Source organism: Lampetra planeri, chromosome 37 (assembly GCF_965212315.1).
Source record: "Lampetra planeri chromosome 37, kcLamPlan1.2.h2, whole genome shotgun sequence".
Classification (NCBI taxonomy): domain Eukaryota; kingdom Metazoa; phylum Chordata; class Hyperoartia; order Petromyzontiformes; family Petromyzontidae; genus Lampetra; species Lampetra planeri.
The window spans coordinates 6,157,837-6,173,771 of record NC_136143.1 but is presented as its reverse complement, the minus strand read 5'-3'; the positions used below and the strand labels follow the sequence as shown (position 1 = coordinate 6,173,771).

Genomic DNA, 15,935 nt, shown 5'->3' with positions numbered 1-15,935 from the left:
CTAGCCACCGCGGCACCCGATATGTAAAGCAACGGAGGGAGAGCAACGGTGCGCTGAATTGACGGATATTAAATAAGAATTCAGAACAAAATAAAAGTGCGACACAAGGGTGGAGGAGGGCGTGAAGCTGGCGTGAGACAGGGAGGGGGGGGGGTGGAGAGATCTCATTCGGCTTCATCGTCTGAACACGAAGAGAAGACGGGAACTAGAGACGAACAAGATCGAAACATGTCAGTAACACCACGCTGATATAAAAAAAAAAATCCTCCACTCGGCGTGGGCGGTTAATTGGACAGGATGGATAAGAGGATCAGATACGCGACGTTGCACCGTTAACCGTGTCGCCAACACGAGCGTCGAACATCATCACTGCCACGGCGGCATCCTGTGGACGACCTATCTAGGGGGTGATAAAATATATATACCGCTTTGTGGGATGTGAACAAGTGACCGTCCTATGGAGAGATTGACCCCTGCCATGGAAACGTGGAATTCCCACAGCTGGTCAGGGAATGGCAGTGGAGATGATCTGGGATGTTATGGGGACATAATGGCGGGGTCACTACACGCGCTTGGCATTTCTGCCCTTAACCGTATTATCTCTGCAAGGCGAGGCAAGACCAGCTTAGTATTAGGGTTATGCTGTGGACAGACCGGCCCTTGCCATAGGAATGTGGAATTTCCACTACCGGCGAAGGACCATCAAGAGAGAAATGAGCAGAGAGATACAAGACAAGAAAACATCCCCCATACAGCCTTAACAGACTATAGGGGCAAGTGCTGTTGGCCTTTGAAGGCCGTGGACCAAGCATTTACAGGAACTCCTCTAGTTAAGAACGAGTTACGTTACAGAGTTCTGTTCGTAAGTCGATTTGTTCGAAAGTCCCAACTTTACCCCTGTTTATTCCAAACGTGATGTTACGGCGTGTACTCTAAAAGTTGCATAATGTCCCGTAGATGTTGATGCCACTGGCTCTTCATGTTCTGTAAATACAGATGCAATCACCGCCATCTATTGCGCGGCGGTTGAACTTACGACTCTCAGTCCGAACAGGCAACTGGACAAGTTTCAAATCAAGATCAATTCAAGATTGCACAAGTTTGTTCGTGTCTTTGAAAGTTCGTAAGTAGCGGAGTCCCTGCACACACTTCATCCAGCTGACATTTGTTGGTAGCAATATGCAAGGGGTTGACAGAAGACAGCCACTATTATCAACCTTCTGCTTGGTCTGCTTGTTCCTACCCTTAACTGAAAACCTAGTGCCCCCCCCCGCCCCCATCAAATATTTATTCAATCGGGTTTCTGCCTCTCGACTAAAGAGCAGCATTGCCCCCTTACTCTGTGCCTCTTCCCCCGTTTAGAGGCAGCGCTTCGAGCCAAGTGGGGAGAGTTTTACAGCCATGGGCCAAGTTTGTCACCGAATCGTTTTCCGAGTCGCTGGTCGCGTGCAGTAGGGTGGCACGTGACTCGTAGTAGTAGCCAGAGCCATAGTGAGAGGGACACTGGATGTGGTGTACATCCCCCCCCCACCCCACCACCCTCCGCTAAGAACATACAGCTGTCAATTTCACCTTCCCCACCACTCCCCAACCCCCCCCCCCCTCTACACCACCCCTGCCCCATAGCTAAGGTTGCCACCTATGAGGTCCAAAAAAAACCGGGATGTGTCATGGGAATGAGAAGAATATCTCACAATACCGCGAGAGAGGAGAACCACATGTAAATGCATTGCCTTGCGCTGTGTACCACTATTATTATTATTCGTACTGTAACTACGGAACTGAGACTTTTGATATCCCGGGAAGGTTTACATAGTTCCCAAGGACAGCAGCTACCTCCAAAAATGAGGATAATCCTGGGAAAACCAGGACAGGTGGCAACCCTAACCCGTAGCGCGCAAGCTCCAGTACCGGGCCTGCCGTGGCCTTTCCAGTTTTTTTTTGTGTTTGGTCGCGACGCGCGGTTCAGGCCACCGAGGTCGCTTGTCCGGGCGTGCGTGGAGCCACCCTCCTCCTCCTGAGCTCCAGGAGACGACCAGCGTCGACTCCACCTTCTGCCTCGCCGGCCGGGAGTGGCTCTGGATGTCCCGGTGGCGGAGGGGGGGGGGCAAGAAGGAAGAGATGGGGGATTGGCAAGGTCAAAAGGTCATTTGCAGGCAATGCCATAGATGCCACTGCACCCACCTTCCTGCTGCTCTATGAAGGTTTTCCCAACAATCCAGTGTGGTCATTGCTCACGGGTAATCTCTCCTGCATGCACGACCGCCGCCGTTCGGATACGAATTCAATCGGCGCACACCGCGCGCGCCTGATGGCGTGCACGTAAGAGGGTAGCCCCGATTCAGCTTGAGAGATGTCGTGCGTGCACGTGTGTACAGCGCTCGCGCGTCCCACGTGACCCAGAGAGTTGGACATCTGTGAAAACGATCTTCGCAGCTCCTCGGATTCCTCCAGTACGAATACATATTTTGATTCATCTTCTTGGTTCTTTCGGTAAAGTCACGTAGAATGGAAATAATAAAATAATAAAATAAAACATCATAAGATAATTCTCACGACGTTTCGGCCACAACGCAAGCAGCCGTCGTGAGAATGATCTTATTATGTTTTCTTTCATTATTTTATTATTTCCATTCTACGTGACTTTACCGAAAGAACCAAGAAGATGAATCCCTGCAGTCACGAAAGCTTTACATCGAAATTCATATTCTGATTCTTAGTTCCTCGTGAGAATCGTGGGACGCGTTTGGCGACCGCCAGCGTGCACGATTGTGAGGACTGGCACTCGGGGAACCTTGTGCCAGGGCCCGTCGTCATCGCTGGCACTTCATGGATGTTACCCCCCCCCCCCCGCTGACATGGACGAAGGCCTCCCCCGCGATCTGCCAACCTGCCAATCTCGCACGCCGCGGCCACCGTCTCGTTGAACTCGCAGCCTGCGACGCTCGCCCGCTGCCACCAGGGGGCGCTCCCGCCTCGAGATGCATCGGCGATCAAATTCTATTCTATTATTTCGCATTGATTTCGCGCCCTCTTCCAGGTGCGCTTTAAGATGCAATCCGACGGTGTTCAGTGAGGAAGGCGATGGAATGGGTGGAGGGACAGGGGCTGGGAATGGAGCTGATGTTGCAGGGGTATGCGAGGCGGAATAAGGTGGAGTGTGATGGTGAGTGAGGGTGTCTGATGGGTGCAGCGTGAATGAAAGGCAGTCGGGTATAGGGGTCGTGCGTGAAGTTGAGAAATGGGCACGGATGAGGATCGTTGGAGGGTGATCTTACCTGAACTCACAGGTGATCTCACCTGAACTCACTGATCTCGCCTGAACTCACTAGTGATCTCGCCTGAACTCACTGATCTCGCCTGAACTCACAAGGTGATCTCGCCTGAACTCACTGATCTCGCCTGAACATACTGGTGATCTCGCCTGAACTCACAGGTAGCCTCACCTGAACTCAGTGGTGATCTCGCCTGAACTCACAGGTGATCTCACCCGAAAGGCACAAGGTGATCTCACCTGGCCACACCATCTCCTCCAGTAGAGTCACGCGACGCAGCAGCAGCTGAAACTCGGCCTGTAGCTCCTGGAAGGCCTGCCAGCCGTCGGACTGTTGAGGGAGGGGGGGGGGGTCACAGTGTAAAATGTTTTCGTCAGCATTCTTATTTCACGTCAATCTCAGTCGCACCTCCGATGAGCGTGGTTGGCTACGTACGGCGCGAAAGAAGTTCAATGTGCAGTACGACGACAACCTGGGCGCAATTCTAGCCAAGTCTGTGGATTCCATTGACTCATTGCTCTTTCTCTGACGCAATTCTGGGTTCCGATTTTTTTTTTCAAGAATCGTTTTTTTAAAACGACAAAAATCACCCAAAACACATTGCGGCGAATGTAATTGCTGCAGGGAGCGTCACATGAGCCCAATAAACAGACAACATTAAAACCACATATGTTGACAAAACGCACCATTATAGCCAACTGGAAAGAGTCACGCTCCCCCAACACTGCAGGAATGGTCCAATAAATTGTCAAAGATTGCTGCTGTAGAGAGCGTCTTGAGTGCACAACTAAGGGGCAGGGAGGAAGCTCACCACCAAACACGAAACCCCTTCACTACCTCTCCTGCAGTGGGCATGGATTCTTAAGAGCATTCACGAGGGCATTTAGGCACCCCCCTCTCTCTTCCCTTCTTCTCCTACAGGGGTATCAGAACTTAGGAAGGCACCGGGGGGTTGTAGGGTTTATTTAAACATGCGGATTTTGGCAGGTTTCCATTGCACCGTAATCCGTGGGTTGTGCTGGTGTCACAACCCCCTTTCATATCACGTGTTTATCGTTTTTTTTAATAATAAAATACTTTGGGACAAAAAAAAACCGACATATATAATAGAAACTAATACACTCTTGAAAACTCAGGTCACTCTTGCAAATGAGACTATGCTGGCCTCTTTCATTCTCAACCGGGTTAAACAGGTGACATTGACGTGATAATTTACAACTCTTTGCCAATCCACAAGCAGTGCCGGTCATGGTGGGGTGAGGGGGTTGATTGACCAAATGTCACTATGCCGGTCAGTGCAAGTGTTGAAAAATGGGGTGTCAAAGAACGTTTCGAATATCGCTCGGCACTCATGTTCCAACATCACTGACATCTGTAGCATTAGAAAGAACCGATTTAGCCAAACATCCCAGGCAGGACTTTGCTAAGCACGAGTCTCGAGACGCGGCAAGGCTTGCCTGGACAAACGAAGGATTTAAAAATGATACAAACAATCCAGGTTCCACTCACGGACTCCCCCTTGCTCCCTTTCGCTCCAGTGTCACCCTGCACAACGAGAGAAACACAACGCCGATTGTAAAATCTGACAACGCAACACCGACAATAACGCCATGAGCGGTAGTCACAGGCTTTGTAATTGGCCGGTTCTCATCGACATTTAAGGCTTCTTAACAGAGCAAAGCTCTCTCTCTCTCTAGCTCACTCGCAACCCCATTCACCGCCAGCGTTGCGTTGTTCACACGCGGCCCACACCGGAGCATTTTGACTGCTTGTGTTGTGGTTATTGCAAACATGATGCCTTGAATAAAGGTGTCAGTTTTTTGTACCAGTTTAAAGGGTAAAAACCTACTACTATATTTTGCCACTGGTAAAGGAGGTCTCATAGTGTAATTGTAGTGCGTATTTAATGTGGCGCTGCACTCTGATATTGTAGGAGAAAACATTTATTAAAACGTCTATTTAATTAAGTAGAACGTGTTGTCTATATTTATTTAAAGTTGCACATTTTGATGCGACGTCACATTTCTCAACCCCCCCCCCCCACTTGTCACACATCGTCACAAACGTCTGACCCCCCCCCCCCCCCAGGTGCGTGACGTCATTTATGGACGTCCCCTAAGAGACAGACTGAAGCCGAGAGAATGGAGGTTATTCTTTCCTCTGTACCTGGGGACCACGCGATCCTCGCTCTCCGCGCTCCCCCTGGTGGCCGAAAGAGACATAGCACGCTTACAAATCTGCCGGGCAGCTTCACCGAACACGTGGTGTGGGATGTGAGGCTATACCATATCAGCATTACAATACTCACAGCCAAAATTGTGAATCTTAAAAGACTTTGATCATTTATGCCAATGATAGTTATACCAACGGTCATTCATAATTGGTGAAAATTATGCGTCATAACAATGACACAAATCGATATTAATCGGTGTCAGAAACTTGCACACGAACAACGATGAATGGGACGACGGGTGGAAAAGTGCGCAAAGATGCAAGGGGAGAAGCGGCATGCTTGGCATTACACTGAGAAGACTGACGGAGACAACACACGGGGTCAGGAACAAACATCAGGTCAGAAATATATTGCTCGGCTAAGTAAGGGGGGGGGGGGGTCATGCTCTGAACAAGTCTGTGCAGGATCTTGCTGCCGTGTTTAAGGGCCATGGTGGTGAAAAAACAAGAAGAGGCTTTATCCCTTTCTGGCAATACAACAGGCAGGAGGGGCAAAGATTTTCAAACACCAAATACAGACACATTGCAAGGCATTTAGTCTGCATTAAGCACGCATACTTGTGACGACACATGCAGACAAACATGCTCTGGTGTAATGTAGCATGGGCTTTGAAACTGAGAGGTCTACACCGGCGTCAGATTAGAGAGGACGCCAAAAGGCGAACAGCAAAAACCACAAAGCAAGTATTAATAGCTCGGCTTGAGCAATGATATCTATGGGACATTTTTTGCCAGTATCACAACTCATGAATAAATAAGAAGTGTTTATCCTTTCTGGCAATACAACGGGAGGTATTCTTGGTTCTTTCGGTAAAGTAGAAGGGAAATAATATAATAAAAATATTTAAACAAGAACAGCATTTATTTTATTTTATTATTTCCCTTCTATGTGACTTTACCGAAAGAACCAAGAATATGAATCCCTGCAGTCACGAAAGCTTTAAATCAAAATTTTACAACAGGAGGTGTTGAAATGTTCAACCACCAACTAGATAGCTATTGCAAGGCATCCTTTTTGGCGTTCTCTGGCCTGACACGGGTGAGACGAGGGCTTAAAGATGGCTGTCTCTGGCGTAAGCCAATCAGTTTCGAAGACAACGCGTTTATTTTTCAGAGCATGTTTGATTGCATGCTTTGTTTTACGCCACAACTGCGTGTGGTCGATGCAGGCTTGATGCCTCGCAACAGGGATATCAATTTGGCGTTCGAACATTTTAAAACCTGTTTTATTGCAAGAAAGGTTAAAGCCTCTTCATAGATTCTTCACCACTGTGACACGGCACTGGCAAAAGCATCCCCGTAGATAGAAGGGCCATTGCCAGAAATGTTCCCGAGCACAGTAAATATTTTTTATCATCTTTGGGGGGAATCGGTGTCACGGACGAATGTGTTAGGGTGACCGTGTACCACGGCTACTACAATGACTACTACACACCAGCTCGCCTTTCTCTCCCCTAGGTCCCAGAAGCCCAGGTCTCCCCTCCGGCCCTGGGAGACCCTGACAGAGGCGAAAGAACCAGCACGCGCGGTCGTTATTCTCGCGGGCGCGATAGACGCTCGGTCACCAGGGAGAGCCCTTGCTGAGAATCACGACTCTCTTTCTGGAGGGTCCTGCCGAACCTTCACAGCAGGCGGCGATGCTGCTGCTGCTGCTGCTATGGGCGTAGACATCTGCGTGTATGAGATTTGATCCTTGTGCATAATTAACGTACAGCGTTGTGGGATGCCGCTGGCATGAATGACGCTATATAAAATGATGAAACAGTCATAACGCGAATTGGATTTCACGCGAAGAATATATCCGGGAACAATTCTAGATTTGAAGCTTTCGTGACTGCAAGGATTCATATTCTTAGGTTTTTTCGGTAAAGTCACGTAGGTAAAAAATTAAAATTAATAAAAGTAAAATAAAAGTAAAATAAAAATCCCGACGTTTCGGAGGCAACACAAGCTTCTATTTTACTTTTATTAATTTTAATGTTTTACCTACGTGACTTTACGGAAAAAACCCTAAGAACATCAGAGAACACTTTTTTGTTCATAACAGACGCGAATTGGATGTAACGCGATTGAGTGAATGGAACCGCGTCGCGCGAGTAGTCGTACGGCTGCCTCGGCGTAGGAGCGCACAAGACGGGATGCTGCTGGATGCTTCTAGATGCTACCCACACGCCTCAGTCTTTGTTCAGCCTGCGTACGCATCTCGCGTGCTATCGCGGACTGTGATTTACTCTTTATTTTATATTTTAAAAGGCGTTTTTTTCCCATAACGCGGCGTTCTTCAGGAACGCAACTACCGCTTTGTAGAAGAACAGACATTATTATTGCGGGCAAACCCAATTTGAGTAATTTACTGCAGATTTTTTAAAATTGATATTTAAGGGTTCTGGTGCAGTCACTCGAGGCGTACAGTCGATGATTACCCCCCCCCTCCCCGGTGCCCCCGCCCCCCGCGCCCCTCCCTCCCCCGCCCACCCCCTAACCCCGAGAGAAGGGGTCAAGGTCACTCACATCCCTCCCTGGGAAACCACGAGGGCCCTGGGGACCGGGATCTCCTGTGCACACAGAGGCAGAGTGGGGAGGGGGAGGGAAGATAAGAATCACAATGTAATCTTGACTTAAAGCTTTCGCGACTGCAGGAATTTATATTCTTTGGGTCTTTCGGTAAAGCCACGTAGATAGAAAATAAATAAATATACAAATTTCTATTTGTATGTAAAAATAAAATTGTATTTATTTATTTTTCTGTCTACATGGCTTTACCGAAAGACCCAAAGAATAATCACAATCATCAGATAATGACAACGATGATGATGGTGGTGGTACCGGTGTTGAAAACAGTGGTGCGGTAAGGATGATGATGATGAAGAAGATGATAGCAGTGATGGACTGATGATGATGATGTTGATTGTGGTGACAGGTGATGTACCTGGGGGTCCGATGGGTCCGGGGGTGCCGATGGGCCCCACATCCCCCGCTCGTACCACGTCAGCGTGCACGTGGGGGAGGCGGCTCCCTGCCGAACAGTCACGTGACGTTGATCAATGATCTGCGTGATCTATTCGACGGATTTTTTTGTTTTTTATGAATTTTTTTAATTCGTGAATATCGAACGCAACGATTGACCGCGTCTCCCGCGATCACTTACTCTCTCCTCGAGCCAGAGCCACGTTCTGGTTGCTCGACGTGGGACTAGAGGGTCCAGGAGGTCCGGGAGACCCCGGGAGTCCGGGGGGGCCGGGGACCCCTATTCCTCCAGGCGGTCCCACAGGACCCAGCCCACCGGTGGGGCCGGTTCGCCCCGCCACGCCGGGCCGGCCTGCAATGCAACAGCAGAACGAGATGGACACACTGTCAGTACGTTACAGCGAGCGCCGTGAGCGGTGTCCCAGAAGGGCAATGTTGTCCGCTCAGTCTATATATTTATTTTCGTGCTTAAATCTCCAATAACTGCCAGAGGTGACGCAAGACACATCAGACGCGCGCCTCTACTGTTGTCAGTGGCAACTCACGGGTACGGGCTGAGGAGGGTAAAAAGATAAAGGGGCAGCCCTGCAATTGCTTGTTCATTCCACTGCTGGTAGAAGCCTCCCCCCCCCCCGCCCCACCCCCCCCCCCCCCGACAACTAGGGGGCGAACCCTCAAGGGTAATTGGTCTACTCTTCCACATTGACCAGACGTTGTTAAAAGAGGTGTGTGCACCCCCCACACGTTACCCCACCACGTGCCATCTCTTGTGGACCGGCGGGACTACTCATTTGTAACCGCTGGGTGGTCAGAGGCGGAATAAACTCGCCCGGTGTTTTCAAACTGCCGCCCCGGGGAATCGAATGGGAACGGGCGATCCTCGAGGATTGCAACATCCAGTGTGGCTAAACCATCACGCAGCGGGGTCCTTCATTCCATAATTATAAAATATATATATAAAAGCTGAGTCGACTGGGACAATATGTCTCATCTGCACGAGAGATATGGTGGTGGTGTGTGGGGGGGGTGAAACGAAAACGTGGCGGGTTCATAGAAGAAAACGCAGTGAACGCAGAGAGATACAAAAACCGATGGAAATGTAATAAAATGATAACTTACGTGTTGAGAATATCCGCATTTGATTTGCATTACTCGTGAACAGGGACGCTGCCGTGGTGTCATGGCTAGCACACGGGACTTGCATTTCGATTTCCCGGCGCGGCAGTTACCCCCCCCCCCCCCCCCCACCACCACCACCACCACTCCGGCCCCTCCACCCCGACTCTGTCCACTCCAGAAGTACGGAGGGTCACCCCGCAGTTAGTCCATGTGGGTAACTCCCACCGACTCCAAGACGCCCGGGCAGCGTGCAGGAAAGAGTAGGCCAAGTACCCTTCGGCGAGGGCTTCTCTATGGGCTCCAGAGAAGTTGAAGGCCCTTCCGGTAGCAGGGGCATGAGCAAGCAGCTGCAGGGCAGCGCCTTTGCCTACTTGTGAAACAATCGATCGATGCACGTGTCGTGAGCGTAGGAATCAGATGAGGTTTTTGTGCGTCTTTTGAAATCGATGATGAATCGATGATTCGTCGCATTCCGACCCGTGACGGAATAAAAACTCTTGTAAAACCGTGCCATAATTAACATCGAGAACTCGATCTACGGAACACAGAGTACGTATGTTTTTGTTTTATTTGTTGTTGGGTCAGCCATCTGTGCGCAGATGTGCGACCATGTGTTTATGAGCGTGTGTGTACGGGCGTGTGCATGTGCGAGCGAGGGTGTGTTATATGTATGTGTGTCGGTCTTCGCCACCCACCCACGCCCTCGTGTGTCGTTCCGGCCTTCATAGGTGCTCGCTAAGAGCACTTGCCCCAACAGTCTATTAAGGCTATACGGGGGGCTTTTGCCTGTGTGTGTGGAGGGGGGTGTAGCGGTTAGCTCACTGCGCTGCGAACCCGGCCACCCGAGTTCCATTCCCGCTCACGGCCACCAACACCAGTGACGATTATCCGAACCGTTTCTGGGCCACACGCAGATCGACTCAGCCTCAAATGAGTACCTGGTGCGGTGTGTAAACATCGCCACTGGGGAGACAAAGGCGGCCGGGCGTAGTGCTGGCCACCCACCCCCTCGTGTGCCGTTCCGGCTTTCATAGGTGCTCGCTAACAGCACTTGCCCCAACAGTCTACTAAGGCTATATGGGGGATCTTTGCCTTTGGACGCGGATTTATGTGTGTGGGTGTTTGACATTTAAATTAGCCCTCGATTCCAGCTGCCTAAACAGCCAATAACGACCCGGCAAGGCAAAAGGACACTTACTCTCAACGTTTACTCAAAATCCACACACACACATACACTCTCGCGCAGAAACACACGTACACAGACCGGCACACTTGCACAGATGCCCGGCTACATTTGTCACCCAGAGTAACGATGTTTACACACCGCACCAGGTACCCATTTAAGGCTGAGTCGACCTAGGGGAGGCCCGGGACCGGTTCAGGCATTTTGGCAGTGAGCCAACATATCCGGCTTATAGCAGTGGCCACTCTAAAACACAAAGACAAATATCCCCCTTTAGCCATAACAGACTTTTGGGCAAGTGATGTTAGCGAGCACCTATGAAGGCCGACACGGCAGACGAGGGGGTGGGTGGCCAGCACCACGCCCGGCCGCCTTTGTCTCTCCAGTGGCGATGTTTACACATCGGCACGAGGTACACATTTGGGTCTGAGTCGACCTCGTTGCGACCCACACACACACACACCAGCCATGCACAGAGCCTTGATTAAACATTCGTGACCTGTAACATGCTGGCGTTTTGCTACCTCATTCGCAATATCCTGTGACCGCACTTGACCGCCATTGTTCACTATAAACACGCAATTTGCCTAATTACACGCATTGCTTACATTAAATAAACAAATGATTGGACGTGAAAAAAAACCACACACACACAGACACGGAGGTCCACTCTCCAAACACAACCTCTCTTTAAAAAAAAGAAAAAAAATCCGTCGGTCGTTCTCCGGACCCTTTCTATTGCCTCTTCCCACACACTCGGAGACATTGGCCCAAGCGTAAGCAGCAGGCACACGTACAGGTAGAGACGAGGTCAAGGGGCAGCCCTGAAATGTTTTGCTCATGCCACTGCTGGCGGATGGGCCACCAGCTAGAAGGGAGTTCTAGTTGGTGGGTATTTTTGGGTGGCAAGTACCCGCACTCTGCCACGTACCCACACTTTACCCCACCACACGTGACCTTACCGATCGACTTAACCGAGGTGGAAGGCGGCGCGGGGTCTGGGGGGTGATATAAATAAAAACGTCGCATCATTGTTTCGACTGCCGCGCCGGGAAATCGAATAGAAACCGCGCCCTCTGGAAATCAAGTCAAGGAGCAGAAACCATCAACCACGCGAACTGCGCTGCATCGTCGCAGCAGCTTGTGGCCAACAATTCGAAAACCAAGGCGGTGGTCACCGCATCGCGCGCTTCCAGATGCGTTTCAGCGGCCCGTCAGCAACGCGCTTCCCCTCCGATAACACTGGTCAGCACACTTTTTCTGGCATAAGGTATTGCAACGGTTTTAAGGTATATCAAATATTGCATTTTCAATAAAAACTGCAGAAGAAAAATATTAAATAAATGTGGATATCTACATAAAATTATATTATAAACACACTATCCTAAAAATACAGCACCATATTTTAACACTAAAGCAGTCACTGACTCACAACAACTTGCAATCATAAGTGACAGAGTTAATTTCGGGTAAAATCAATTAAAATGGGGTATGCCGATAGTATAAAATGAGATGTGATAGAGCAAATCTGAGATCAGATTTGGAATCAGCACCCTGAAATTAGTCTGAAACAGCTGCAAAAGTCCAGGCCAGAATTTTTTTTTTGTTGACCAGTGTATTAGGAAGCCGCTGCAGCTACACCCTTTGAAATAATCGAGATCGAAAACTGACTTCTTCAGAACTACCGACTGTCTTTAGTTTGTTGTCCTTACCCCGGCACCTGCGACGAGCACGGTTGCCTACGTACGGTGCGAAAGAAGTTCAACAAACGTACATACCAAGCCCGGCTTGCTAAATCATGACACTGTAAATATTGCAGTTTGGATTCATCGTGGGACAGAAATAAAAATACATGAAAATTCTGAAATGATAAATGAACGGTCGCTCGAACGTGCAACCGAAAGTTTTGTCGGATCGGCTGGCGGGGCAAAAGCACTGCCCGGGAATGCTCGCGAAGCAGTCGTGGAAATTCCACATTCCCATGGCGGCATCAGGCCGCTCTTGTGCATGCTGTGAAGGATTGTTGTTGTTAAAACAACAGCAGCAGCAGCGTCGTGGTGGCTGTTGCACGCCAGGTGTGGTAATTGAATCCCGGCATAATGGTCCTCTCCCGAGTATAAGCAAAGTCAATAAAAGCTTCTAAAGCCCCGACTCTGCACCCCACGACAGCTAGACTTAATGTCGTCCCTGTTAATTACGCCATTCTTAGGACCACTTATGCCCAATTATGTTTACTTTGTATAATGGGCCATTTCCCCTATCGTGTTAGCACACGGACGTCTACATTTGCGCGCGCGCGTGTGCGCGTCAGTGGTTAAAGCGCCACGCTGCGCTACGAACCCGGCGACCCGAGCTCGATTCCCGCTCACGGCCACCAACACCGGCAGTGACGATTATCTGAACCGGTCCTGGGCCTCCCCGAGGTCGACTCGGCCTCAAATGAGTGGCTGGTGCGGTGTGTAAACATTGCTACGAAGGAGACAAAATGCGGGCGGGCGGGCGTGATGCTGGCCGATCTTTAAATAGGTGCTCGCTAACAGCACTTACCCAACCAGTGTTAATTAAAGACTACACGCGATGTGGTCTAAGTGGCGTTGACGTTACCACGGCGCTTGTGCCAGGCTAAGTGCACTTTGAGGTCACGCGACGTGTCGAAGGCTCGCTGGCAGGATGGTCAACGGGACCAGACCCAGGTGTTATGGGTTGACTGACTTGCGATGACTTTGGCAGGGACAACGTACACAACACGAGACAAATACCCGCCGTGTAGCCTAAGAACGGGCTGTTGTGGGGAAAGTAGCGCAGATACCGAGACGCGTGTGTTTTTAAAGAGTGGAAAATTACGCAAAAGTAAGGAGGGCGGATTACGTTAAATCCCTGTTTATTTTTCCCATCTCGTTTCCCCCATCGCTCTCTCTCACTCTCACCGTCTCAGCCGTCTCGCCTCCATCCCTACCCCTGTGATGTGTGGGTGGTGGTGGTGGTGGGAGCTCGGGGTTATTGGGCGTCGTTGAGCCGTGACCCGCTCTGAAAACCGCACCCAGACCGCGTGGTCGTCACGGCGAATATTGCACGGAGCGAGGTACAGGGCACAGGCGGACACAGAAACGGCAGGTAGCAGATACAGACAGGTGGATGGACACACAGGTGGGCATACAAACGTACAGGCAGGCAGACAGACAGAAGGACAGGCAGACGTACATACAGACACAATTATAGATGGACGGACGAACGTATGGACATGCAGATAGAGAAATAGACAGACAGATGGACATAATACGGATACACAGACAGACAGGTGAGCAGGCAGACAGACACAGTGATAAACAGATGGACAGACTAAATGATGGAACAATACACATCACAGTAAATGGACAGAGCAGACAGAGACGAGACAGACAGACGTATGGATTAACAGACAGCCAAACAAAGACGGACACAAGTTTGTCTGACGTGGGGCTCGACAGAGCGAGAGAGGTGCGGGCAGCACATTCGACTAAACTCTATAACTCATTACCCCACCTCTATCGTCCCACCCGATTATAATTTGCATGTTGTTGTTTTTTTTGTAGAGTAATAAATGCCGACCACTTTAGTACCCGTCTCGGATCTGCGCTGCTCATGGCGAGGATTGCGATTCACGTCGGAGGGGTCAAGACTCTTCATCCAGGAACTTTTTGATCAAGAGACCCAGTGTGGAGAGACCCAGTGTGGAGATACCCAGTGTGGAGAGAGAGGCAGACGACGCAGAAGAAGACAGGAGAGACACGGAGGCGGAGAGAGTGGTAGATGTATGCATTATATGTTGAACTTCTTTCGCACCGTACGTAGCCAATCGCGCTAATCAGAGGTGCGGGGGACGAGGAGAGAGAGAGAGATAAGTGAGACACAAGCATTTTGGAATTGAGTCGGAGACGACAAATCACAGCCAAGCAGAGACACCGAGAGGGTGGAGACACAGAGACACAGATAGGGTGGTGGGTGAGACACGGGGATTACGAAGTGTCATTCCTTACTCCACCATCGTATGCCCTCGTCTTGCCGGGCTAGGCAACAGAGGCTTAATCAACAGTGTGGTGGGGAGGGTCCCAAGACAACAATAGCGTCGTCTCTCTGTGTTGGAGAAAGCTTGTGGAAATGAAATCATTGTACGGCTATTTGTGACGCGCATAATGTAGTTGGCGTCGCTCGAAATCCCGGGGGCAGTAGTGGGGACTTTGAGGCAAAGTCTATTAATAATTATTTGTAAGGCGCCTTCCACTAATGTCTCAAGGATTGACTGCTGCTACTGCTGCTGCTGCTGAGAATGTTCAGCAGCAGCAGCAGCGGGGAGACGGTGATGATGTCCGCGTCCCAGACGGCCGGGCTTGCCACGGAGAAACGACGCCCGGCAGTGACCATGGACCCGGCACTTGGTGTACAGAAGACGAGGAGGAGGAGGTTGTGGTGCAGACAGGGGGCAGGAGTGCGGAGAGCAACGATGAGTGGCAGTGGCGGTGCTGGCCCTTGGAATATGTATGTAGTGTAACAGCGCCGGCTGGTGGACAGCAGCGGCAACTGCGGCAGACGGAGAGCGCACACGCCGGTGAGGGCGTGCACGGTGTGTTGGCAGAGCGGAGGAACTGGGGCAAGGGTCACGGAGGACCCTGTCTGGAGGCCCCTGGAACCTGCTGGTGGGTTCGAGAAGGGAGGCGCGGTCAGGGCGGAGCCAGGCCGCGCTGGGTGGCATAAAAGGAGCCGAGAGAGGGAGCTCAGGGCTGCCGGTTCTGGGAGTGGACTCGTCTCGCCGTCGCTGCCGTCTTCGCTGGATGTTGCGCGGACAGATAGTTCTTCTTGGTTCTTTCGGTAAAGTCACGTAGAAGGGAAATAATAAAATAATAACAATAAAACATAATAAAATAAAATTATCACGACATTTCGGCCACAACGCAAGCAGCCGTTGTGGCCGAAACGTCGTGAGAATTTTATTTTATTATGTTTCATTTTTATTATTTCCCTTCTACGTGACTTTACCAAAAGAACCAAGAAGATGAATCTCTGCAGTCGCGAAAGCTTTAAATCGGGACAGATAGTTGTTGGCCATCTCGGTCAGCGCCATCAGTGTTAGACGATGAGGGTTGTGGTCAGGCTAGGCAACTATGGAGAGTGCGAGGACGAAC

The 15,935-nt window shown here is 50.3% G+C and overlaps 1 protein-coding gene across 1 annotated transcript; it reads right to left on the bottom strand.

Moving 5' to 3' along the window:
• Window positions 1-1,625: 1,625 nt before the first annotated feature.
• LOC144730827 (uncharacterized) lies at window positions 1,626-9,930 on the bottom strand. Its single transcript, XM_078611602.1, has 9 exons — window positions 9,867-9,930; window positions 8,656-8,826; window positions 8,437-8,523; window positions 8,019-8,062; window positions 6,943-7,005; window positions 5,442-5,477; window positions 4,785-4,820; window positions 3,515-3,605; window positions 1,626-2,078 (listed from the first exon to the last, which is right to left on the bottom strand). The coding sequence occupies exons 1-9, from the start codon at window positions 9,928-9,930 to the stop codon at window positions 1,966-1,968; spliced, it is 705 nt and encodes a 234-aa protein (XP_078467728.1). The 3' UTR covers window positions 1,626-1,965.
• Window positions 9,931-15,935: the final 6,005 nt, after the last annotated feature.